Raw genomic sequence first — 27172 nt, 5'->3', positions numbered from 1 at the left:
CTTTCTTATTTAAACTTTACTTTCTGCAGGCTTCGCTGAGCAAACAACTTTACTTATTTCGTCCGTCTTCCAGTTTAACTTGCACCTCTACTCTAGACACTTTGGAAACAGTTCCCAAATCTCCAGCTGCCACAAAGCATGGCGTTCTTTACGACAGTGTACGACGTAGCAACCAGCTAACCTCCGCCGCTCGGGCCAATCGCGCTGCTCCTGGGAGGTGACGTACCTCTCTTGCGCATGCGCAGGGAGGGGAGACCTTGGCTAAGCCTACCAGTCGCTCAGCGGAGGTGAAAGCACCGTCGGTAGGGTCAGCGCTGAGGGAAGATGCAGAGCTGGAGTCGTGTGTACTGCTCCTTGGCCAAGGTGAGGGTGCTGGGCCAGAGGCGCGGGGATGCCGGCTCCTAGGTCTGGACGCGGCCTGCCGCCGGCCGGCAACCGCCGCGGCCCGCCTCTGTGCTGGTTCAGCCTGGCCTCCTGGGGCCGCGGGCAGCGGGGAGCGCGGCCCCGGGCCGGGGAAGGCCCCGCTGTGAAATGACTGCCCGCAGCCCCACACCCCGCTTCCGGACGTGGGCCGAGGGGCCTGGGCCTTTACCCGGGCACGGGGACGAGTAAATCACGCCTGTCACCCGCTGGGTACCCCATCATACCTTTTGCCTCAGCTCAACCCTGACCTGGGAGTGAGTAGGTAACCTTGAGGCGCGAATGGCCCAGACGTGGTCAGTCCCAGCACACAGCCATGCGAGTTCCTCTAAGGTCTGGTCTGCGTTCGCGTTTCTAAACTAGTGCCCTCTTCCATCCGCCAGACCCAGGGGCTTATATTTTTAATTGCAGCCGCCTATCGTCCAAACCACTTTCCCATTTCACCTGCCAGTATGCGGCGTAGTGGCTGGGTAGCGTGACAGCTTTAGAGATAATACATAGATCAGACTCTTTATTTCACATCTGAGTCCTCAAAAATTAATGTAACATGCAAAATGCCGTTCTTTCAGGGAGAAGCTGAGCTGGGACTAAAACTCAGTACAGTTTGCTCTTCTTTGGTTGGCATGTCTTGATCTCAAGTGCAGAAGTTACCGCCAAGTAAAGAACATTGCTACATCAGAGTATATTGTCACTGCCTTCCATTGATTGGCTCGCTATGATAGGAGCTGGAACTCTGCTTTGTTTCTTTGTCTCACTGGTCTTAGGAAACGGTAGACATAGTGTTTAGAGAGTGTGAGATTATGATGCAATTTGTGGAACTTCCAGAATGTGAGTACACTGATACTGCTGGTATGTTCCTAGTTTAATTTTCTGTTCATAGTTGGTAGCTCAGAACATCTTCATAAATGTTGTGATTACAGACTGTTAAATAGATTAGTTAGAAAGCATAATAAGTGAAATGATTGTTGTTGAAGTATTCAAATACCTGAGTTGAAAGTTTCAGATTTTTAATTAGAATACTAAAATGATCTTTGGCATTAAAATTAGCCATGCTTTCTGACATTTTAATAAAGCTGTAAGCCATTGAGTATATTTTATTAAGTTAATATGAGGTGGTTCACTGAATATTCATAATAATAAGGCAGATCTGGCAAGATAAGATTGTGAAAGTTGAATATTATTGACAAAGAGGGGAAATTGATAGGATACCCTTTGTGGTAACAGAAAGACCATTAAGAATCAGTGCTTGATACATTTGCCTCAGTTTGTTGTCATCAACCTTCTAAATTACATTTATTTATTTGCATGTATCTGTGTAGGCATGAGCATCTGTGGAGGTTAGAGTACAACCTTTTGGGAATGTTGGTGGCAGAAGCCTTTATTTAACTATGTCACCAGCCTGTTGTAAAAATTATATTATACTTAACAGAACAGTTTTCTTTTTCTTTTTTTTCTAGAGAGGCCATTTCAATCGGATATCTCATGGCTTACAAGGAGTTTCTTCAGTGCCTTTAAGAACTTATGCAGATCAACCAAGTAAGTACTCGATGCAGTGTTTTCAATCAGATTAGTTGACAGTTCATTTCCATTATGTAAAAGAAAGGGAGTGTTAGAGTAACTGTTACTCAGTGTTAGAATTAATTTATACATTAGCTTACTGTTGAACACCTAGTATGTTACAAGAGGTAAACAAGACAGAATCCAATCTTAAGACACTTAGAGGCTAGTATTAAAAGATAAGTAACAAGTGTTTGGAGAGTAATTGAAAATTAAAGCAAGATACTAGGATCTTAGAGAGGATGTCAGGGAAAGCCTTTTGAGGAGTGGTGTCTTGAGAAGGGGATGGGGATGTGAAAGGTTTGAAATGGAACTTAATTTTTGAGCCTCCAGGAAAAGCAAGACTAGGGTGGATGTACAAAGTCCCAAGAAATAAAATCAGAGACATAGGCAGGGATCGGGGAGTGCTTCTAAGCCAGACCAGGTGGTATAGATTTTACTCCAGTTGTGATGGAGAGCCACAAGGGGGTTTTGAGCTGAGCAATTTCATGTGATTAAAGCTTTTAAGAATTTTATCCACTGGGTCAGATTGTGTTGGTTGTTTCAAAGCTTTTTGACATCTTGAATGAAATTTTTTAAGACTACCATAAAAGGGAGCTGTGAGATGTATAATTTTCTTAATGCTTTTTTGAGGTTTTGAATTTTCTATAAGAAATATGTATTTTTAATAAGCACTTGGAGGGCTGGGCGGTGGTGGCACACGCCTTTAATCCCCAGCACTTGGGAGGCAGAGCTAGGATCTCTGAGTTCAATGCCAGACTGGTCTACAGAGTGAGATCCAGGACAGGCACCAAAATTACACAGAGAAACCCTATAGCTGAACAAATCTCCCTCACCCGCCAGTCCCACAGCTTCTTGGATCTAAGTAAACACACAGAGACTTACATTAGTTAAAACTGTATGGCCGTGGCAGGCTTCTTGCTATCTAGTTTTTATATCTTAAATTAACCCATTTCTATTAATCTATACCTTGCCACGTGGCTCGTGGCTTACTGGTATCTTTACATGTTACTTCTCGTGGTGGCAGCTGGCAGTGTCTCCTGACTCAGCCTTCCATTTCCCGGAATTCTCCTCTCTGTCCCACCCATACTTCCTGCCTTGCTACTGGCCAATCAGCACTTTATTTATTAACCAATGAGAGCAACACATTCACAGCATACAGATATTCACAGCACTCCCCCCCCCCCTTTTTTTTTCCAAAAAGGAAGATTTTAACTTTAACATAGTAAAATTACAGATAACAAAACAATTATCAAGCAAGAATTACAGTTACAATATCTAGTCTATTTATAATACCTAGTCTGTTTGTATTTGGCAAAATTAAAGAAGATATCCTATCTATCCTATATTTGTGAGTCTAAGGTTTCATATCTAACTTATCTTTTATCATAACTAAGGAAATTATAACTATCTAGTCTTCAACTACATCAAAGACCTCAGAAGGATATAATATTACCTGAGAAACGGGAGAAGGACAAGTAGCTTTTGGGAGTCTTGTGAGAGTAGACAGAGACAGCTGGCAGCCTGGACAGTCATCCAAAGTTCCTTTATAAAGTTGGGGCATCTGTCTTTAGCCCATGGGCCTAGTGTCTCTCGGTCACTTCTCTGTGTCTTGTAGAATGTCTGGCAGTTTCCTCCGTGAAGCAGGAACCTGAAGGACCATTTTGCCAAGCAAAGTTCAGTGGTCACCTTTCCATGGGTCCTGCATGTACAGTCAATCAAGCAGTCCAGGCAAGAACAGTTTCTTGTCCAAATGACTATTTTTACCAAGAAGAAGATAAACTCCATATAGAGTGTCTTTGATGCCCATCCTCCTCTCTGAAGTAAATCCGTGCTGCCAGGAGCAGACATGTCTCACTGTCCAGAAAGTCTAAAATTTAAAAACATTTTAAATGCCATATTCTGTAGGTCTTTGAAGTGTTTGAAGATTACCTACCTAATTGAACTATATCTAGGTATAACTAGAAAATTTAACATGACTATAAGTTTGACTATCATAGAAGACTAATTATTAATCTGTATTTTTCAATTATCCATTACAATCTAAATGAGCTACACAAACACAATACCTCAAACAAGAGCAGAAACATATATACAGTATAACAAAATTAAGTTTAAACTTGTATCAATAAACTAAAATCCATAGCAGTGTAAAACATTTATAAACAAGATGTTGCTCTTTAAAAGTAGGTTCGTTAATCTACCCTTTTATCCCATATATCTATACTATCCCCTTTTCTTCCTGAGAAAGAGTTTGCATTTATAATCAACCTGCTTTAAATAAAAATATTGGTTTTTCTCTGTCCCACACCAGAGGGCTTTTCTGATATAGGACAGAAGAATCTTTCAACTTTTTATTTTAGCAAATATGTTTGGGTTTAGAGAAGGAGTGAGCCAATTCCATCACCAAAACCAGCTTGGTATATTTGGGAATTTGGGTGTAGCTTCTCATACTACTTCTTGCTGGATGAGGGCGCTGTATTCTTATAGGGACATAAAGAAAAATTTTAGGATTATGGGGTAGTCTGTGAGGCTATATTGTGTGAGCCAGTTACAGCATACAGATATCCACTGCAAAACCCTGTCTTGAAAAACAAAAAAATAAAACAAAACAAAAAAAGCACTTGGAATGGGATAAATGGACTTTTAGTGTGGTATTTAACTTCCTAGTACAAAAAACATTTGATGTGATCTATTTACTGGACTCATCCATAAAATTTAAATTTTAAAACATTTTACTATTTAATTTTGTGTCTATATTATGGTGTGTGTAAGTGTATGAGTACCTGTGTGCATGCCACAGTTCAGGTGTGGAGATCAGAGGACAGCCTTGGGTGTCCTGTAGTAGGAGACTGTTAAGATATATTCATTGCCTTCTATTTTCTTTTCAGTCTTTGGGCAGGCACTTAGATTTTTTTTTGGGGGGGGGGAGGTTTTGAGACAGGGTTTCTCTGTGTAGCTTTGCGCCTTTCCTGGAACTCACTCTATAGTCCAGGCTGGCCTCGAACTCACAGAGATCCTCCTGGCTCTGCCTCCCAAGTGCTGGGATTAAAGGCGTTTGCCACCACTGCCTGGCTAGATTTTAATGGAGTGAGACCATACTGGTTAGTTCTTGTCTACTTGACACAAACTAGAGTCACCTGGAAAGAGGGACCATCAAACTGATCTATGGGCATTCTGTAGCTTGTGTTCTTGAGGTGGAATGGTCAAATCCACTGTAGCAGGTAGTCATGAGCTATCATAAGAAAGTAAGCTGAACAAGCCTGTAAGCAGCATTCCTTCATGGCCTGTGCTTCAGTTCCTGCCTCCAGGTTCCTGCCTTGTCTTTCCTTTAAGATGAAGCCCTTTCCTCCCTAAGTTGCTTTTAGTCACAATGTTTATCACAGCAACAGAAAACTAAAATAGAGATAGAGTACTCTTTAATCAAGTGGGTAATCTCTTGACATTGGCAAATTGTAAATATAAAATAAGTATGATTTGGGGGTAGATGAGATACCAATAATTTTATATAATAGTTACAATTAGCTGAGATTTTTTACTTAATAACTTTTACCTCAAAAAATACAAACTTTATCAGGGCAAAGACTGATTTTTCTTTAGTACCTAAGATCCTCATTACAGTTGATCCTCATTACATGCTTACTGGATAAAGAACATTGAGGTCGTGTCTGTTTTAGTTACTATATCACAAAATATCCAATATGGTCACCATACAAAATTATACCAGCTACAATCCCAATACTATTATCTGATGTGTGGCTTAGTTTTGTTCCAGACACAGTCTCAAAGCCTCATGTCTGTCCTACTTGGCCATTCCTCTCTGTTAGCTCTTAGAGAGGGAGGAGAATCCTTCTAACTCTTGATCCTACAGTCACTATTTTTATTCTTTTTGTAGAGTATTGGTTGACCAGCTTGGGAAAATCAAAGCTTATGATACGATTTCTGTTAGAACACCTAGGATGTGTTTGAATATTCTTATAAAAAGCAAATTCATCAAGATGTGTGATGTCCTGTTAACTGTTGATAATCACCTTGCATTTCATAGTAGACACAGATTTGTTGCATTTAGATCATATTTACATTCATTCATTCATTCACTGTTTTATTTATATTTATTTTCATTTTTTTTTCTTTTTTTGGAGACAGGGTTTCTCTTTGTAGCCCTGGCTGTCCTGGAACTTGCTCTGTAGACCAGACTGGCCTTGAACTCAGAGATCCACCTGCCTCCTGGGTGCTGGGATTAAAGGCACATGCCACCACTATTTTTTGGTTTTTGGTGTTTTTTTCAGGACTGTGGGAGCACTTTTCAGAAAATCCTTTTTTAGCCTGTACCTGAAGTATTTTCCTTTAGCAGTTTTAGAGTCTTATGTGAGGGTTGTTGGTCCACTTTGAGTTTTTGTACATTGTAAGAAATGAGATTCTAGTTTCAGTCTTCTTTGTATGGATATCCAGTTTTCCCAGCACCATTGTTGAAGAGGCTATCTTTTTTGGCGTCTTGGTAAAGCAATAACAAACACCACCACCAACAAAAACCATGTGGCTGTAGTTGGATGGTTTTATTTCTGTGTCTCATTCTATTCCATTGGTGTACATGTCTGTTTTGTGGGTGTGTACAAACACCAGCACCTTGCTTTTTTTGTTGCTATGGTGCTATAATACAGAAATTATGATACTGTTGGTGTTGTTCTTTTTCCTCAGGATTGTTTTCTATTTTTGTGAAAGATTGCATTGAAATTTTGATGGGTATTACGTTGAGATTGTTTGTCTTTTTTGGTAATATAGTCATTTTCACAATATTAATTCTTCCTGTCAATGAGGAGGGAAGTTTTCCATTTTCTAGTGTTGTCTTCAGTTTCTTCCTTTAGTGCTTTAAATTTTCAGTGTAGCGGTCTTTCTCATCTTTGGTTAAATTTATTACTAGGTTTAAAAAGTTTCATTTATTCATTTGATCATATTGGAGATGCATTTTTTCCTGTTTTCTTCCTCAGCATGTTCATCATTGATTAATAGAAAAACTACTGACTTTTGTACATTGATTTTGTGTCCTGCTGTTTCAAACTGGAAGTGTTCATCAGATCTGACAGTCAGAGGAATTAATTTTTGTGGACAGCAATGTCAGACAGGCTCCTTATTACCACAGAACAGAACTGAAAATACACGTAGCAAGTAGAAGTTAGACATATCTTATGTATTTAATTACTGTTTTGTAGTAAATTATTGGTTAGCTCCTTAAATATAGTAGTGATCTGAACAAAACTGAACTTCTTCAGATTTCACAGTCTTCCTGGTGAAGACAACATCTAGCAAATACTTGTAATCATGATAAACAGTCCAGTGACTAAGGATGAGGATTTATGATATCTATCATATATGTGGATTGGGAATGGTTGCAAAATTCTTAAGGATTTTATGTTTATGTATGTAATGATTATTAATTGTCACCTTGCCAGCATCTGGAGTCACCTAGGAGATGAGCCTTGGGGACCTACATACCCATGAGGTTAGATTAGCTTTTGAGGAATTACTTTGATTACATTGGTTGGGAAAATCCATCTTAATTGTGGGGGCGACTACTACCTGGGCAGGGGATCCTTGACTATATAAAGTGGAGAAAGGGAGCTGAGCACTCTGCTTTCTGGTTATGGATGTGATATCTCCAGCTTCCTCAAGCTCCTGATGTCTTAACTTCCCTGTCATGGTGGCTGACATGACCTTGAACTGTGATCCAAAATAAACCCTTCTTTAAGTTGCTGTATTTTGTCACATCAACAGGAAAAGAAACCCAGGTGTTGTCTGAAGAGGGATGGGTAGACATGGGTGAATGGGTGAATAGTGTAATGTGGAAAGAAGCATAGGTGTGTGTGTATAATTTTTTTTTTTTTTTTTTTTTTTTTTTTGGTTTTTGAGACAGGGTTTCTCTGTGTAGTTTTGGTGCCTGTCCTGGATCTCACTCTGTAGACCAGGCTGGACTTGAACTCACAGAGATCCACCTGGCTCTGCCTCCTGAGTGCTGGGATTAAAGTCCTGTACCACGGCTTCCCGGCTGAAGCATAGTATGGTTTTTTTTTTTTTTTTTTTTTTTTTTCTCGAGACAGGGTTTCTCTGTGTAGCTTTGCGCCTTTCCTGGAGCTCACTTGGTAGCCCAGGCTGGCCTCGAACTCACAGAGATCCACCTGGCTCTGCCTCCCAAGTGTTGGGATTAAAGGCGTGCGCCACCAACGCCCGGCCGCATAGTATGTTTAAACCACTTAAAAAGGCCACAGTGCTGGCACATTGAAGATTGAGAGTTGACTTCTCAGATAGGAAGTTGGGAATCAGTTTTAAGCAGAGCCATCATAGGATCAAATTTATTTTAAAGATCATTCCAGTTACAGGTTGGGCTTTATTTCAATTTTTCTTTTTATTTTTCTCTAACCATAAGAGGCAGAGTAAACATCATGTACATATATTCCAAGAACTTAGTGTTTGAAATGTGAAATGCATGCTGTCAGTATGTAGTTGTAGATAATGAAACAATGCATATACGTGGGCTAGTATAATCCTGTGCATGTAAGTGAACACTGAAGCTTAAACTGCTTGGTACTGATTGGTATGCAGGATGGGGTGGGAGATGAGACTGGAGAAATAGACACTGAAAAGATTTTGGTGTTATACTTAGGAAGGTGGAGTTGCTTTAGTAAGAGACAGGGAAATTAATGAAGAGTTATAAAATAAGATCTGAGCTGGCTTTTCAGATCTAGCACAAGGGGTAGCAGTATCGGCTTTTGCCAGGATGGGACTAAAGCTGGATGCTCATTTTCTAGTCTGGCCAGACAGAATGTGTCAAGCAGATCTAAGAAAGGAAGCAACATTTACTGAGTGCTTGGTATGTACCCAGCACCTTCTTAGGTTTTTTACATATATTTTCTTTGGTTATTAACAACTTTAGACTGTTAGACATCATTACCATTATACATGGGTTGTTATCAACAAAGAATTGAAAATTTTTTTTCTCAAGAATTTAAGGTTGTATAGTTAATATTTGACTCCAGATTTAAAAAAAATATATTATTTTATCTTTATTTTATGTGTATGCCCTCATGTATATATGTTCATCATTTGCATGCCTAGTGCCTATAATGGCCAGAAGAGGGTGTCAGATTCTCTGGAACTGGCATTACAGAAGGTTGTATACTTCCATGTGGGTGCTGGGAATCAAACTCAGGTCCTCTGGAAGAGCAGCCAGTACTCTTAACCACTGAGCCATCTTTCAGCCCTGAACCCAGATTGAGTTTAGTCCTCTTTTTCTTTTCTTTTCTTTTCTTTTCTTTTCTTTTCTTTTCTTTTCTTTTCTTTTCTTCTCTTCTCTTCTCTTCTCTTCTCTTCTCTTCTCTTCTCTTCTCTTCTCTCCTCTCCTCTCCTCTCCTCTCCTCTCCTCTCCTGTCCTCTCCTCTCCTCTCCTCTCCTCTCCTCTCCTCTCCTCTCTTCTCTTCTCTTCTCTTCTCTTTTCTTTCCATTCTTTCTTCCTTCCTTTCTTTCTTTATTTTTTTTTTTGTTGTTGTTTTGAGACAGGATTTCTCTGTCTTAACAGTCTTGGCTGTCCTAGAATTCTCTTTGTAGACCAGGGTGGCCTCGAACTCACTGAGATCCGCCTGCCTCTGCCTCCCAAGTGCTGGGATTAAAGGCATGTGCCACCACCACCGCCTGGCTCCTGATTATATTCTTAAGGACTAAAAGTTTTTAGGATTATGATTAGAAAGTGAATTATTTCAGTTCAGGATTTCAGATGATGAGCACTTTGGGGTAAGAATGACTATTAACATATTTATGGGAGAAGCTTGGAGATTAAGACCATTGATAGTTTAAAAATTACCTTTAGCCCTCAACATTCTGTCTTGTGATTACAAAGTAATTTTTTTTGTGTGATTATTTTGCAGATGAAGGGTTAAAGCGAAGCAGGTCAAATTACTCACCCAAGGTTATCTTGCTAGTGGTTTAAAGTGTTGCTCTTTGGGATTTTAACTTATGAAGGCTGAAACTAAAGAACAGGATTGTATTAAATAAAAAGAAAAACACCAGATGTAGAGTCAAAAAGCTTAGTTGGTCTCTGCCACTTAATTGCTAGATAAGTTTGGGCTAGTCAGTTCATTTCTGAATCTCTTATTTTCTTCTTGAAAATGTTGTATTTATATCGTCCTTGTCTTCATCATATTACAGAAGAGGTATATCATTTGGTATATGATAACCAGTGAGTGGCAGCTGGATGTAAGCTTCATATTCTAGGATTCATTTGTATTTGCATACTATAATGAATAGAAAGTAAAAGTGCGATTTCGAAATTTGTATCATTTTTAGTTGCATCAAAGAACATCAGATATCTTGGAACAAAATAATGCCGTGTAGAACATGCTGATTATTTGGAGGGTTTTTGGTAAATGTTAGTGATTTACCATTTTATATCAATCTGCCCTTGTTATAGTTGATGCAGATGTGACAGTCATTGGTTCTGGCCCTGGAGGATATGTTGCTGCCATCAAAGCTGCCCAGTTAGGCTTTAAGGTAAGACAGACCCAAAGTAGATGTTGCTTTGTTTTATTATAGCCAAGCTTATTTTAGCCACAACATGTTTTGCAGGTAAAAACATGGGAAATAGACAATTTAAAAAAATTATGTATTTGAGTGTTTTACATGCCTGCATGTATGTTTGTGCATTGTGTGCATGCAGTGCCCAAAGATGCCAGAAGATGGCATCAGATCCTTTGGGACTGGAGTTATAGACAGTTGTGAACCAGCATGTGGGTTCTGGGAATTAAACATAGGTCCTCTGGAAGAACAACCAGTTCTCTTAATCACTGAGCCTCTAGATCAGGAAATTATTATTAGTTTTTAAAATATAGATTATTTGTAAATCTGAGACTAATGGGCTTTATTGGTTGTAGTAATCTCATAGTATAGAAAAGTCAGCTATTTTTTTTCTGAAATACTTCATTTGAGATACAGTGATAATACTAAAACATGTTTGTGGTAATGTTGGACAAAAATCTTTTTAGATTAATTCACTCTGGAGTTATCCTCATTTTTTATTATTCAAATGATAGGTTTCAAAGGGTTCTTTTAGTCTGAAAAAGCACAACTTGAGTAGCTTGCTTTGTAGAGCAATTTAGACATGTATATTTTGAATTTTAGTGAAATGAAATATGCCTTTACATACAATTAAGTAATGTTCTCTTTGATTGTAGACAGTCTGCATTGAGAAGAATGAAACACTAGGTGGAACATGTTTGAATGTGGGTTGTATTCCATCAAAGGTGAGCATGTGTTTCAAATGCTGCAAAGATTGTTTTTCATTAGCTACTGCTGACTACAGAGATGTATTGAGACTAGATTGGTAATCTAATACAGTTCCTTAAAAGGAATCTGAGCATGCTTATAAGACTTTTTCCTTTGTAAACCTACTACTGTTACAGCCTATCATACATTTTGGAAATTCATCCTTTTCCAGACTCCAGTGTTCCAGTTTTGTTTTTTCTTTGGCTTTCCATTGCCACTGAAAAGATAATTAGTAAAAATTTTTTTAAACGTTTTTTGTGTGTGAAAACAGGAAGCCCCGTTTGACCTGCCACCTTGAAGTGTGTTCGTACTATTTTACTTTTAAAGAATATAATTTTGTTTTGTTTTTATTCTTGTGTGTTTTATGTTGCTATTGTTTGTCTTAGGTTAATTGTGTAAGAAGGAAAGATAAATTCATATTGTAGTGTGTTCTATTCTAAATAGAAAAATGTCATTTTGTAAGTTTGCTATGGAGTCTATTTATGATTTGGTAAATTTGCCTTACTTCTTTTAGGCTTTATTGAATAATTCTCATTATTACCATATGGCTCATGGAAAAGATTTTGCATCTAGGGGAATTGAAAGTAAGTATACTTTCTACAGTTAATAGTACCAGTCATGCTTGACTCTGCTTGCTAAATACTGGTATGTATGAACAGTTATTTATTCAAGGATGAGTGAGATAAAAATCTTGAAATTTAGAGAGATTTACATAAGAATGCTTAGGTTCAAATTTCTACCATGACAACTTCTGTGTCTTTGCAAGCTTTTCCTTAGTTGTGGTGTCAGTGAAGAGTCAGTTTTTAATTTCCCTCACAACTTTCGAATGTGGGAGAGGCTAGATTCTTGAGTGCTGTGCTATTGACAGACAAGATTGAAGGAAGAGCAGGCCTACCTGAGTTGTTGGTGGAAAGAAGAGAAAGAGAGCTAGAAGAGAGGGAGAAGGGAGAGGTTTAGTGAGAAGACTGTTCATAACATTTGCATTTAGTCTATATTGTCTTTACCATGTTTTGGAGGGCTTTTTTAATCCCTTTTTTTCTAGTTATATTTAACAAATACTTCCAGAAGATAGACTTAATGTACTTTGTGTCTTTTATTTTTGCAGTAGTAGTTTTCTGAAAGAGGTTGTGTAGGGAGTCCAGCGTATAGATGGTATATACTGTAGTAAATATGTCACACTATGTGAAAGTACCATGATGTTAGAAGACATGGGATAATCAGAAGACATGTATAATAGGCAAGCTTTATCTTTTAGCTTCGTGACTTTACAGTCAGAAATGTCAAAGAATCTGTGTATGTGTTAGCTGCATGGCTGGTTGCTGTGTCTTTTCCTCTGCGTTATTGAGTTGAACATTTTTATCTTACGTTGTTGCTTTAGTATTGAGTTAAGTGAATTTTAAAATCTAGTTGATTAAACTAAACTCATTATGTTAAGCTTTTGTATTTTGAAATGTTGAAATATATACTTAATTGTTTTTGTTTCATGAAATTTTAACATTTGTCTATATTTATAATTTCAGGTAATGTTTTACTTTGCCATTTTTACTTAACTGTCCTCCAGACTAATAACCATCATAAAGTACTTGTAGAATGTCACAGTGGAATAGAACATTTTTATTTTAGACTGCATTTTTTGCACAGATGCACATTTTCCAGTGCTTGATAGGTTCTATTATTGTGATGTGGTGATTTAGCTTTTCTGGCTATAGTTATGACAGTTACTAAATTTTAGAAGTTAATATTGTCTTTTATATAGTTTTATCAACATTGAGATGAATATTTTCAGATCTTGATTAGTCAAAAACTATCACATATTGCTTTCAGAGTTTAAATAATGACAAGATTTATGTAACAAATTACAGTGTCAGAAGTTCGCTTGAATTTAGAGAAGATGATGGAGCAGAAGAGCTCTGCAGTCAAAGCGTTAACAGGAGGAATTGCCCACTTATTCAAACAAAATAAGGTTAGTTGGTGTTCAGTGTTCAGTATCCCATATACATTGTTTTAATTTACAAACAGCGGAAGGCGCAGACGATACACCATGCGACAAGGCTCATGTGGAGGATTTTATTGAGGCGGGGGAAGAAAGGAGGCACAGGGTAGCCTCTGGAGATGGGAAGCCTCAGGAAGAGAGGAGGAGGATGAGGGAGAGAGAGAGGCTGGGGCGGAAGAGAAGGGAAGAGAGATGGGAGGCGACAAGAGAAGGAGGTGCTGAAGCAGGTGAAGAAGTGATGATGGGAAAGTGGAGAGGGAGACAAGGAGAGAAGGAAGCGGGGAGGGAGAGGACATGGGGTGGGGTCGGGTGGGTTTGCCTTTACTAAGGGGATTTAGCACTTGCACATAGAGACTGCGCAGCCACGCAGTGCATGCATATGCACTGTGTAATAACATACGGCAGGCAGTAGGACCTTGGGCTGACTAAGTGATGCCAGAAATACATGAAATAATTGCTTTATGCTAATAGAATGATGCTCTATGATCTTGGCCTGCTGTGGGATATTAAATTTAAAATAGTACTAAAACATTTTAAAAATGTCATCATCCAAACCGTAAAAAGAACAAAAACCAAAATCCAAAATAACACTACCCTGAAACAGATATCCATGAGACAGTGTTCTTGCTGATACATGTGCTACATATTATTAAGGAAGTATTTTATGTTCTGTGTTACCAGAGTACTGTTCCTGTTATTTGTATCAGAAAAATATTTTAAGCATATATATATATATATTACTTTATAAAGGTTGTTCACGTCAATGGATATGGAAAAATAACTGGCAAAAATCAGGTCACAGCTACAAAAGCCGATGGCAGCACTCAGGTTATTGGTACAAAAAACATCCTGATAGCTACGGGTTCAGAAGTTACTCCTTTTCCTGGAATCACGGTATTTATGTTTTCTAATTTATCTCTTACAACCTTTCTTACAAAATAGGCTTTTATAAATTTGTTCTGTTTATAAATGTTGAATGATTACTGACTGAAACACTGTAATCAGGCAGCCATTTAGCTTGCAAAGTTACTTATTGTTTTGCAGTGATTATGATCAGATATAGAACATTTTAGAGTATTTTTGAGTTCAGTATGAGGTTAAGCCAGGCATGGTGGTGAATACTTGTAATCCCAGCATTTGGGAGGAAAAAGGCAGGAAGGTTGCTACAAGGTCAGTGTTAAACTGGTCTAGCAGCAAAGACTACACAGTGAGACAGTCTCAGAAAAAGAGCTAGTGAGATAGCCCAGTGAATAAAGTGCTTGTTAAACACTTATGTAAACAGTGGGTCATAGTGGCATGGGCTTGTAGTCCTAGCAAAGCTGAATGATAGCTGAGGTTGACCTTTGGCCTCCACACACATAAATACGTATACACAACAAAACACAAAATATGAAGTTAAAATTAATCATTTTTATTTTGGAATATCAACTTATAAGTCAAATTAGCATTTTGAATGAGAGTTGATGAGATTATGGTATTTAGAAGCCATGAATTTTATGGCATGAGATCACAATTAATAACTTACTAGGTTTTTCCAAGTAATTCTGCTTGCTTTTGCTTTTTTTTATAGATTGATGAAGATACTATAGTGTCATCTACAGGAGCTTTATCCTTAAAAAAAGTTCCAGAGAAATTGGTTGTTATTGGTGCAGGAGTAATTGGTGTAGAATTGGTAAGTTATTATATATTATATTATATCTGTGGAGTTGAAAGGGACTTAAAGCCTCTTGGGAGGCTGAAGAGATAGCTCAGTGGTTAACAAAACATACTGTTCTTCCGGGGACCCTAGTTCAGTTACCGGCACCCATATCCAGCAGCTCACAACCACCTGAACTCCAGCTCCAGGAGTCCTCCATCTGTACTCATATGCACATACCCACATACACATGCACACATAATTAAAAATAAAATATCTGGGGCTGGAGAGATGGCTCAGAGGTTAAGTGCACTGACTACTCTTCCAGAGGTCCTGAGTTCAATTCCCAGCAACCACATGGTGGCTTACAACCATCTACAATGAGATCTGGTGCCCTCTTCTGGCATGCAGTCATATATGCTGTATAATAATAAATAAATAAAATAAATCTTTAAGAAAAAATAAAAAAATAAAATATCTGTCTCTCAAAAAGAAGAACAGGATCAGGCATGTTTAAGGTACAAGACAGAAGGGAGAGATGCCTCAGTGGTTAAGCGTACTTGCTGCTCTTGCAGAGGAACTGGGTTCAGTTCCCATACGGTGACTTTGAACTCTCTGTAACTCCAGTTCTAGGGGATCTATGCCCTCTTCTAGTCTCTGAGGGCACCAGGTATGTGCATGATGCCCAGACATACATGTAGGCAAACACCCATTCATATAAAATTTTTAAAGTCTTAAAAAACAAAAAACTTGGTGCCCAGACATACATGTATGCAAACACCTATTCATATAATTTTTTTTTTTTTTTAAATCTTAAAAAACAAAAACAAAACAAAAAACCCTACCTCTATTTGATTCTTTACATAGCATTTTAGGTCAGTCAACATTGAGTTTTGCTTAAAACTTTCTAGTAATAACAAATACACCTTTTCTTCCAATATAACTTATTTAGGTAATCATTAGTCTTTAGTATGTCCTTTATTTTATAGTCTGTTTCTTTGTTTTCTCACCCTTCCTGATCATTGGAACTGGCCTCCTTTTTAATCTGATAACCCTTAACATACTGAAAAATAGTTCTCATTCTGAGCAAATTGCATTCCAATAAAGCTCCTTGAGATAGCATACACAATGACTCTTACCTTCTTCCTAACATATATTTTAGAAATGCCAAGTTCTGAGCACTATGGTATTTCATACCTTCTGCCTGCTTTGTTCTCCTTTCTTATCTATTTGCTAAGTTTCTACTTAACTTGTAACGAATCTTTCCCTTTATTTCAGGTATCCTCTTACAGGGCCATCACATCTTACTATCAAGGATTGCTCTGCCTCTCCTGCCCTCAGCTCAGACTTTTCCTGGCCACACTCATCTCTTAATTACTCCCACTATAATTAGGTGCTTCATTTTTCTAGTTCAGAAATTCAGTAGCTTATATTATTTGTGTTTTTCTGTCTTGACTTTTTTCCTGATCAGTTTAGATTCCATAGCCTATTACTTTTTCTGTTTTCTTTTTTTTTTCTTTTCTTTTTTTTTTTTTTGGTTTTTTTCGAGACAGGGTTTCTCTGTGTAGTTTTGCGCCTTTCCTGGAACTCACTTTGTAGACCAGGCTGGCCTTGAACTCACAGAGATCTGCCTGGCTCTGCCTTCCGAGTGCTGGGATTAAAGGCGTGCGCCACCACTGCCTGGCTACTTTTACTGTTTTCTTAAGTGAGTCACTTAACCATTTTTTATACTGTTAATTGAACATAGGGACTAGTGTTAGTTGTTAATACAGGCCTCAAGCATGCTAGGCAAGCACTGTACTACTAACCTATATCCTCAGCCCTCTTGTAGATGTAATTCTAAATGGTCTTATTAAATAAGAAACACAGATGCCGGGCGGTGGCGCACGCCTTTAATCCCAGCACTCGGAGGCAGAGCCAGGCGGATCTCTGTGAGTTCAAGGCCAGCCTGGGCTACAGAGTGAATTCCAGGAAAGGCACCAAAGCTACACAGAGAAACCCTGTCTCGAAAAAACAAACAAACAAACAAAAAAAAACAAAAAATAAACAAAAAAAAAATAAGAAACACAGAGCCAAATAAAGAGTTAAAAGCCCAGAGATCGAGCAGCAGACAAGAGCTAAGACCACCCTATTTTACCACTCACTTGCTTCTCCTGAGAGACCTTCTTCCTGTGTCCTGTCTCTTTATCGACTTTCTGTTCTGCCTTCTCATTGGTTCTAAACCCAACCACATGACTTCTTCGTCACTGCCTGTCTATACAGACCTCTAGGTCTCTATGGTTGGTACTGGGATTAAAGGTGTGTGTCACCATGCTGGCTATGTCCTTGAGTACACAGAGATTTTGCCTGCCCTGTGATCGGATTAAGGGCGTGTGCTACCACTACCAGACTTCTGCTTAATGGCTTACTCTTAGAGCTCTGATCCCCAGGCAACTTTATTAACATACAAGTCAAATCACATTTCAGCACAAATAAAATATCACCATGCCCTTTTCTTTTTATTTTGAGTCAGAGCTTTTCAGTAAGTTGCCAAGGCTGGCCTTTTAATTCACTTGGTAGCCCAGGTAGGCATTGAACATGGAATATCCCTCCCTCTGTCCCCTGGGTATTGAGGATTACAGTCCTGCTTTACCATCAGGCTTGCCTGACTTACTTTACTTTTCTGACATACTTGCCTGGAAAAACTCTATAGTCTTGGTTGAATTTAGCAGTCAGTCTTCCTTTGCTGTCCTCTTCATGTGGAGGAAAGTAGACCTTTCGGATTGGTACCTGTATTAAGTTCTTATTGAAGTCATAGACCTTAGCATGCACCTCAGTCTGGCTGATAATCCATTATTTCCCGAGCTGAATTCTGGTCTCTGTCATGTCCACTTATTTCTCTTGTTCTGCTCTACTGGCACATTGTTTCCCCTACCTCACATGGGACTTCCTGAGTAACGCATAGGAGAGAGCATGGGATGAAAATGCTTGATCTCTTCACCTCTTCTTTATACTTTATAACATGATTTTCTGCCTTCACAATGACTTAGTTTTGTGGGTTTTTTTTTCTTTTCTTTCTTTAAAATCAGTCTACTTTCTACCTCTCCCCCCTTTATTGAGAGAGGGTCTCATATAGCCCTTACTGGTCTAGCCTATGCTATGTAGATCAGACTGGCCTTGAACTTACAGTAGTCCTTTTGCCTCAGCCACCTGAGTTCTAGGATTGTAGGCGTGTACACCTGGCTATTTTCCTTTTGATTTACAGTTGAACATGTTTATACCTGGGTGTCACACACATGCTTATGTAAATATAAGCTTTCTAGTAAGCTTGTCCTTCAGGTATTAATTCCCCTCCTACTTTCTTTTTTCCATCAGATTTCTCAAAAGAGTACTCATGTTCTCTTTTATCACCTTCTACTTAATCCTCAGACCATAACCTCTTGTGCCAAGAAATTACTTCTGAGAAGGACACAAATGGGTTTTATTATTCAATTCATTGGATTGTTTTCTTTGCTGCTGTGTTTAGCAGCAGTTAGCTTTGTGATTTTTTGCCTTGGAAAATTTCCTAGCTTCTCAGACTTACTTTCTTTCTTTCTTTTTTTTTTCTTTTTGGTTTTTTGAGACAGGGTTTCTTTGTGTAGCTTTGAAGCCTTTCCTGGATCTCGCTCTGTAGACCAGGCTGGCCTTGAACTCACAGAGATCCGCCTGCCTCTGCCTCCTAGGTGTCGGGATTAAAGGCATGCGCCACCACCGCCTGGCAGCTTCTGTGCTGGATTTCCATCTGTGCTCTGGCTTACCTTTTAAAAAATACTTATTCAAATTCCTTTTTTCAGTTTCCCTTTAATTGTATTACTCTAGATTCCATTGCTAGGTTTTTTCCTTGACCCTTTTGGTCTATCCATGAAATGTTCTTTTCACTATCATCTCGGTTACCAAAGGACTTACAGTATCTATAGCCTAAGGCTCTCTGCTTCTGGATTTTTATTTCTGAATATACAGTATCTACACTTAATGTGTTTTGTAGACATTCTGTTCAGTTATAATAGCACTTCTATCTTCATTTTTCCTTCCCAATAAAGCCACACTCATTTCTCATCTAACATTTCCTTCTTCAGTGCGTCTGCTGTTATTCTTGTAGAGAAATCCATAAGAACTCTAGGAATGAGACCTGATTTCTCACCTGACCTCTTGTCCCATAATCATTCCCTGAGTTCCAGTGAGAGTCACTTACTTAGATCCTAGTTCATGCCAACATCATGTCTTACTCTAGACCTTCCTGACTTTAACTTCTAATTATAACCAATGGTCTTCACAGTGGCTATAAACAGATGTTTAATTGTATCCCTTCCCTTCCTTAGCTGAAGTCTTTGACTGGCTGTTAGGAAAATCTAACCTTAGTATTGTTTGAGGATAAGCACTTTGTGGTGCTGGTTTATTTCTCCAGCTTTATGGCCAACTCTTCTCCTTCTCAATCTCAATTCTCTATATCAGAATATCAGTTCTGAGCAAACATTACACCTACTGATAAACATTCCCTCTGGGATAGTTCTTTTTTGTTTAGTTTGGATTAGTTTTTAAGATGTCTCCCTGTGTATCCAGGGCTGGCCTGGAACTAGCTATGTAGACCCGCCTGCTTCTGCCCCTCGAGTGCACCCAGTAGGGTATTTCTCACTTGTCAGTTCTTGCAGTATTGTGAGCCTTGCTTCATGAGTGTGGAGATTCTTTGGTGCTTCTGCTGTTTGTATTATTGTACCTGGAAGTTCTGTTTTTTACAACATTTATCTTACTTTCTTTATTACCTGATCTCTTTGATTTCATTAAATCATAAACACAAGGACAGAGATCATAACTGTTTTGTGCACTGTGTCCTTAGTATCCAGCACAATTACTGATATGTAATAAATATTCATTCATGTTTAGCTTTTATTATTTTTCAGTAGACATATGGTGACTACCTTTCAAAACCTAGCTAAGTAGTTGCCTGTTTTATTTATTTATTTTTGAGACATAATCTCCTCTGTAGCCAGATTGGTTTGAAAGCCATGATTTCCCCGCCTCTACTTCTTAGGTGCTGGGAAGACTGTGGTCTGGTGTTGTATCTTTTTCTAACTTGGGGTCACAAAAGGCACCTCGTGTTTTAGTGTCTTGGGCACTATATCCCATGATTCATTTTGAGTTTTGTATATATTTGTGGATTTTTTATAGCCCAGTGTTATCTCATCTTCTGTTCATTCTCATCATAAAAATGCATGTAATTTGTAAATGACTGTGTAAATCAAACTTAATTAGAAAGATACTCTTACCATTTAAACTAGATGATTTTGATATGAAATGTTAAATAATATATTTTTAAAGGCTACCTTTTTGCTGTTTTTCTAGTGCTAGGGTTAGAACTTGAGTCTTGCACATTCCAGGCAAGCATTCTGCTACTAAACCCTACTCTAGTCCTAATTTCAAATTTTAATGTTGTTTCATATTGAATCTCAAAGCCATGCTACTTGTTAAAATGTAGTATTCAATTTAAGTCAAAATTTGAGTACAAAAGTAAGCATTTCTCCTTTGTTGAGAAAATATTTTCACAGCCAGCTTAATATTTTACAGACCTTAGTGATTATTAGTAGTAAGAACATACTTCCTTTTTTTTAATTGTTTGAGAATTTCTTACATGCATATAATATATTTTGATAAAATCCCCCTCCATTCTCTCCACTCCAGATTTTCTGATATCCCTCTCACCACTTTCCTCTCTCAACTTCATGTATTCTCTTTTTAAACACACTGAGTCCATTTAGTGCTGTCTGTATGTATATGGGTATAGTGCCGCTACCAGAGCATGGGTAGCTTTTTTGGTACTCTATCCCTAAGAAAACTTACTATACATTCCTCAGCACTATCAATTCCAGTAGCTTCTCACCTAGGAGTGGGATTTTGTCAGCCCCTCCCCTGTTGATGCTGAGATGTTGACTGTCTTAATCTTGTACAGGCCTTATGCTTGCAGTCACAGACGCTATGAGCTCCTGTGTGCAACAGCCCTGTCATGACCAACAAATACTGTTTTGCTTTAGATGTTTGTCTACTACTTATGGCTCTTAAAATCTTTCTATCCCAATTTCTGCAGTGATTCCTGACCCTTGGGGGAAGGGATGTGCTATAGATTTAGAGCTGAGTACTCCATAGCCTCTCATTTTTCTGCACAGTGACCATTTGTGTATTTCTGTATTAATCACCATCTCCTACACAAAGAAGCTGCTGTGATGAAGGCTGAGAGATTCATTAATCCAGATTCAGGACTGCACCCTATCCTGGATTTACAACTTTAGCTGAAACCAGTGAGGTCAACATCATACTTAATCTCAGGACTCTTGTATTTACTCTTCTCCTCTGCCCTGAACACTCTTCTCTCAGTCATTGCTGTAGTTTATTTCCTTGTGTAAATGTTACTCAAACTGAAGCAACTGTAATCATGCTATCTAAAATGGCCCTGGCTCTGTCTTCTCTTTTCTCATAGCACTTTTATTATCCTCTAGCATGAGTTTTACTTATTTGTTAACTTCCTCTACCATATTGTAAAGTCCCCAGAAACACCAAGTTTTGTTGTTTAGTAACATGCCTAGCAGCTATAATGGTACCTGGCCTGTAGTAAGTAGGTTCCCAGTAAATGTGGAATAGGTGAATAAGTAGATAAAATTATCTGTTTTCCTAGAGCTTCCCCTGAACATTTGAAAAAGACACTACAATAAATTATTTGAGATTATTAGTAAATGGTGCTGTGGAAACTCATTTTTATATGATTTTTCTTAAAAATTAATTTCAGGGTTCAGTTTGGCAAAGACTTGGTGCAGATGTGACAGCAGTTGAATTTTTGGGTCACGTGGGTGGAATTGGAATTGATATGGAGATATCTAAAAATTTTCAACGCATACTTCAAAAGCAAGGGTTTAAATTTAAACTGAATACAAAAGTTACTGGTGCCACCAAGAAGTCAGATGGAAAAATTGATGTGTCGTAAGTATGCTACATTTGTTTTTGACAAATCATTCTAGCTTGTCTTAAAAAAAGCACTCAAGTTTTCATATTAACAAATGTAGTCTAGACTTTATAACTTAGACCCATCTTATTGTTTTTTTATTATACAGTATTACCTATCAAATTAGCCAGTTATTTTGATGCTAAAAAACCCTAATCAGATAGTCTCATTGTGATATATTTTTCACTATATATATTCATAAATGAAAAGCCCCTTATGTTTAGTAAAATACATGCAGCACTTTTAGACAGATGCATGGGGGATTTGATGATAGTATTACTTAAATTGATAGCATGTATCTGGCACTCATTGAATACTTACCTAATTCAACAAAATAACTTCTTCACAGTCACACGGTTGGTGATAGATGGAGCCAATCAATACTTGAACATGAATCTTTCTAAGATACTTTTTTGAGGGGCAGGGTGGGGGTGTTTAAGACAGGATCTGTGTAACTTTGGCTGTCCTAGAACTCATAGACATCCTCCTGGCTCTGCCTCCCAAGTACTGAGATTAAAGAGTACACCACCACGGCCCAGCCTATCTTTTATGTTTTTTACATTGTTGGGGATCAAACCCCAAGACATCATTCTTGCTTACTTATTCTACCATTAAGCTACATCCTCAGCCATGAGACCTATGTTCTTACCACTGTGTTACACTGCCTGGTTTTTATAAGCTTTTTAAGAATAAACTTTTAAGAATTTGTATGTTTGAGTGCATGACTCATGTTTATAATTTATAGTTTATAATTACTCATGTTTATAATCAGCTGTCAATGTAGGTACGTGTTAACAGTTACCACTGCTTGTTATTTAGTGTTGAAGCTGCTTCTGGTGGTAAAGCTGAAGTTATCACTTGTGATGTACTCTTGGTTTGCATCGGTCGACGGCCCTTTACTCAGAATTTGGGACTAGAGGAACTTGGAATTGAACTAGATCCCAGAGGTAGAATTCCAGTCAATACCAGATTCCAAACTAAAATTCCAAAGTAAGTTGAATAATTATCTGTTTTCTTTTTAAAAATGTTATATGCATGATAATATTTTTGGTTCTCTATAAAGATAAAAAATGACACATGATGAGGCGTGTTTTAAAGGAATACGTAGCATTTCTACCCTAATAATTTTCCCAAGTTTAAATACTTCAATTACTAATAATTTAGATCTTTATTTTTATTGTATGAATGTTTTACACATGTATGTCAGTTTGCCATGTATGTGCCTGGTCCCTGTGGAGGTCAGAAGAGGGCATCAAATCCCTTGGACCAGGAGTTACACGCAGTTGTGAGCCACTGTGTGGGGTGCTGTGAATTGAACCCAGGTCCTCTGCAAGAGCAGCCGGTTAACCATTGAGCCATCTCTCCAGCCCCAATTACTAATACTTATATTTATTTATTTTTTTAATGTACATTGGTGTTTTGCCTGCATGAAGGTGTCAGGTACCCTAGAATTGGGAGTTAACAGACAGCTGTGAGCTGCCATGTGGGTGCTGTGAATTGAACCCTGGTCCTCTGGAAGAACAGCTAGTGCTCTTAATAACTAAGCCATCTCTCCAGCCCAGTTACTAATATTTTTAATTGAAAATATTTTATTTACATTTCAACTGTCTGTTTGTTTATATTATTTAGAGATGAAATTTTGCTCTTTGGTCCAGGCTAGTCTTAAACTAGACTCAGATGGTTCTCCTTTCTTTCTTAGGCTCTCAAGTATTGGGCATTTTCAATAATTTTAAATTTATTTCAAATACTGTTTTGAAAATAAGGCTTAAAAATGTAACTAATTGAATTTTTCATGGCTCAAGGATTAGTTACTTAGCTCTGGTTTTTGAAGAGCTGCATTTGATTGTCTTTTTGGTGACTTATTAGCCAGAAGTATGTTTCTATGTTACAACTAACCTCCTTAGATTTTAAACATTTACTGTGTTTATTTTTTTCTGATAGTATTTATGCTATTGGGGATGTGGTTGCTGGTCCAATGTTGGCTCACAAAGCAGAAGATGAAGGCATCATTTGTGTTGAAGGAATGGCTGGCGGTGCTGTGCACATTGACTATAATTGTGTGCCATCAGTGATTTACACACACCCTGAGGTTGCTTGGGTTGGCAAATCAGAAGAGCAATTGAAAGAAGAGGTAATCCTAAGTGTGGGATTTGAACTAATGGTACCAGTGACTAGAAAACACATCTTGCTGGGACTGGTGACACACACCTTTAGTCCCAGCACTCAGGAGTCAGAGGCGGGCAAATCTCTGTGAGTTCGAGGCCAGCCTAGTCTACAGAGCGAGTTCTAGGAAAGCCAGAGCTACATAGAGAAACCCTATCTTAAAAAAACAACCACGACCAAAAAAAAAAAAAAAAAAAATCCCCACATCTTTGCCTTTAGTAACTGTAGAACATTATATTTTATGTATTTGTTTACTAGAATCATAAGGAGATATTTACTCCTTTGATCTGTCAGCAATAGTAGAGAAGATGATAAGCCACCTGTACTCAAAAACTGCTAATTGCAGAGCCTTTTTGTTTTTTTGCGACAGGGTTTGTGTAGCCCTGGCTGTCCAGGAACTCACAGAGATCTGTCTACCTCTGCCTCCTGAATGCTGGGATTAAAGCATGGTTGCAGAATTTTTTAATATTTGGCTTTGGGATACAGCCAAATAGCATTTATACTTGCTTACATTTCTTCCCACATTAAATTTCACTAGCCTTCCTTTGGTCATTCTGTGTGCCCTGAAGAATTGCTTTCTTGGGACTTATTTTCTTAACAATTGGTAGATGATTTCACTAATGGAAACCAACTTTTACAGTGCTTAATGTATGTTCTCATTTTTTGTTCTCCATAGGGTATTGAGTACAAAATTGGTAAATTCCCATTTGCTGCAAACAGTAGAGCCAAAACAAATGCTGACACAGACGGCATGGTGAAGATTCTTGGACAGAAATCAACAGATAGAATACTGGGAGCACATATTCTGGGACCAGTAAGTATTGCAAAGTCAGAGAAATCCCAGTAAGATTTCTGGGAATCATTTAACAGGCAGAATTTAGTACACTTGCTGTTTCTATTCTGCTGTTGCTAATTATTACCAGTGAAAATTTGACTAGTGAAAGTTTGCTTTTAGCAAGGTACCACAACAGCACTTGCACCGTCGTGCCTACGATATCATCTACTTCTGTACTGACTAAAACCCACCAGTGATGCTTCACAACCTCAGACTGTAAGGATGAGGCCTCATTGATTCTGGTTGTACTCTGCTCTGCCTTCCCCATTCTCCGTTCTGACCTTATGTTTCTGATGGTCTTTGCTCATTCATTTCTTTTTTAAACTTTATTTTTATTTTATGTGTATGGGTGTTTGCCTGCATGCATGTCTGTGTACTACATTAATGCAGTGCCCACTCAGGGTAAGAGAGGGCATTGGATCTACTGGAACTAGAGTTGTGAGCCACCATGTGGGTGCTGAGAATTGAACCTGGGTCCTCTGCAAGAGCAGCCAGTGCTTAACTGATAAACGTTCTCTCCAGCTCTTTAATTTCTTACCATGTAAAAAGGTGAACCTTTTTCCTTTTCATAGCAGGTGAAGCTTGGTTTGCAGTTTGGAGCCTTTATATATGCATGTTATACCCTTGGTGTAGAGCACTCTGCTTCTAGACTTTTGTGTGTTCTTAGCCTAGATACCTCCTGAGGGAAGGCTTAGATTTCAGTGAATCTGAAGTGTATATTCCCCTGGTATGTGGCAGAACAGTAAAGTTAACAATATTTGCTATGCTACTTCTCAAAACTTATAAACTCATTGTTCATATTTCACTTTTACAGTATTATGGGAGAGTTGCGAAACATTTGCATGAATCATAAAAATAGCAAAGTGGCAGGACTTAACCCATTTGGCGTCAAAGCCCAAGCTCCTCCTCTGTTACATTTCCTCCTAAGGTTTTCTTGTCTGACTTTTCTCCAACGGCTGTAATAACAGGCAAAGGTTTTAAGAAAATATAAGGTCTGAAAGTCTAAAAGCTTGATTTGTTAATTATGGCATTAGTTATTTTTGCCTTGGAAACATAATTACTTTTTAATTTTAAAGGGTGCTGGAGAAATGGTGAATGAAGCTGCCCTGGCTCTGGAATACGGAGCTTCCTGTGAAGATATAGCTCGAGTCTGCCACGCACATCCGGTAATTATTACTAACGTGCATAGGCTTAATAGCTACCCAAGTTTTCTTTTGACTCACACTATTTCATGTTTAATTGTCCACTGCTTCCCTTGCAGACCTTATCAGAGGCTTTTAGAGAAGCAAACCTGGCTGCATCTTTTGGCAAACCAATCAACTTTTAATTAGAAGATTGTTTTTCCTAAAATCTGGAAGCTTTTGTCAAGGTTACATTTTTGAACAGGATAATCTCCCAGTTCCAAGAATTTTGTAGGATGGATGAAATTATGAAACTTCTGGAAGGTATTTAGTAGGTTTAAATAGAATGGTATAACCTTGTACCTGTATTTGTTTTGTTCCAGTGCATTAATGTGGACAGAAAGCTACATATAGTAGCATCCTGGAAAGTTTTAGACCTGTGTTTTCATGCTGTCTGTGAAATTCGACTTCACTGTATTGGTATTAATGGATTTTATCTCTAATTCAGTGGAGGTGAATTTGTTCACAAGGAAGGAACTGGAGAATTCATGTGAACATCTTGAAGAAAACTGACGAAGTTAAATTTGGTTTTCATATTGGAAACGAGTCAGTGACTAGAACAAGATTCAAATATGTACAAACAACTTATGTAAATAAAGTGATTGTCTCTCATTTTATTTAACTCCCAAATTCTTGGCAGTTTAGAGGTAGAATTACGTATTTAAACATTGAGGTTGTAGTAAGGTCTGTAAGTCTAAAGGGCATTCAGTTGCCCAAATGGAAGATTCTGTCTACAAAACTATTAAATGGAGACTCATGATTATACCAGGGAATGAAGATACCAAAATAAACATGTCTTAAATATTTATTTACTGGTTATTCTGAGTGCATATTAAGATGGGTCTAAGCCTTTTAACTGCCTTTTTATTTTTTATTCTTTATCACTTTATTGCACTGAACATTTTCACATTATATGATATGAAGATATTTGAGCAGTCATTACCCTTTAATTTGTTTTACAAATAACTCCTAAATGTTTAGCGTGCACTTTAGGAGAAACAACATAAGGGAACCTAGAAATGTAAATGGCCTTTGTAAGGTTTTTTTCCTTTTTTAATCTTAGTAAATGGTC

At 38.1% G+C, this 27172-nt stretch overlaps 1 protein-coding gene across 1 annotated transcript; it reads left to right on the top strand.

Moving 5' to 3' along the window:
• Positions 1 to 236: 236 nt before the first annotated feature.
• Dld (dihydrolipoamide dehydrogenase) lies at positions 237 to 26908 on the top strand. Its single transcript, XM_028891757.2, has 14 exons — positions 237 to 363; positions 1878 to 1956; positions 10436 to 10515; positions 11196 to 11264; positions 11801 to 11870; positions 13149 to 13249; positions 14030 to 14173; positions 14850 to 14951; positions 21709 to 21899; positions 22741 to 22911; positions 23863 to 24052; positions 24761 to 24898; positions 25996 to 26085; positions 26181 to 26908. Exons 1-14 carry the CDS (start codon positions 325 to 327, stop codon positions 26244 to 26246), a joined length of 1530 nt encoding a protein of 509 aa, XP_028747590.1. The 5' UTR covers positions 237 to 324; the 3' UTR covers positions 26247 to 26908.
• The last annotated feature ends 264 nt before the right edge of the window (positions 26909 to 27172 follow it).

The sequence above is a fragment of the Peromyscus leucopus genome, chromosome 14, assembly GCF_004664715.2.
Source record: "Peromyscus leucopus breed LL Stock chromosome 14, UCI_PerLeu_2.1, whole genome shotgun sequence".
Lineage (NCBI taxonomy): Eukaryota > Metazoa > Chordata > Mammalia > Rodentia > Cricetidae > Peromyscus > Peromyscus leucopus.
This window is presented reverse-complemented; position numbering and strand designations above follow the sequence as displayed.

Bases quoted from the DNA above. Each gene is read 5' to 3' on its own strand.
- Dld (XM_028891757.2), top strand. From the start codon at position 325: ATGCAGAGCTGGAGTCGTGTGTACTGCTCCTTGGCCAAG. The intron at 11,871-13,148 runs GTAAGTATACTT...AACAAATTACAG, and splicing joins TGCATCTAGGGGAATTGAAA to TGTCAGAAGTTCGCTTGAAT. The intron at 26,086-26,180 runs GTAATTATTACT...CTTCCCTTGCAG, and splicing joins GAGTCTGCCACGCACATCCG to ACCTTATCAGAGGCTTTTAG.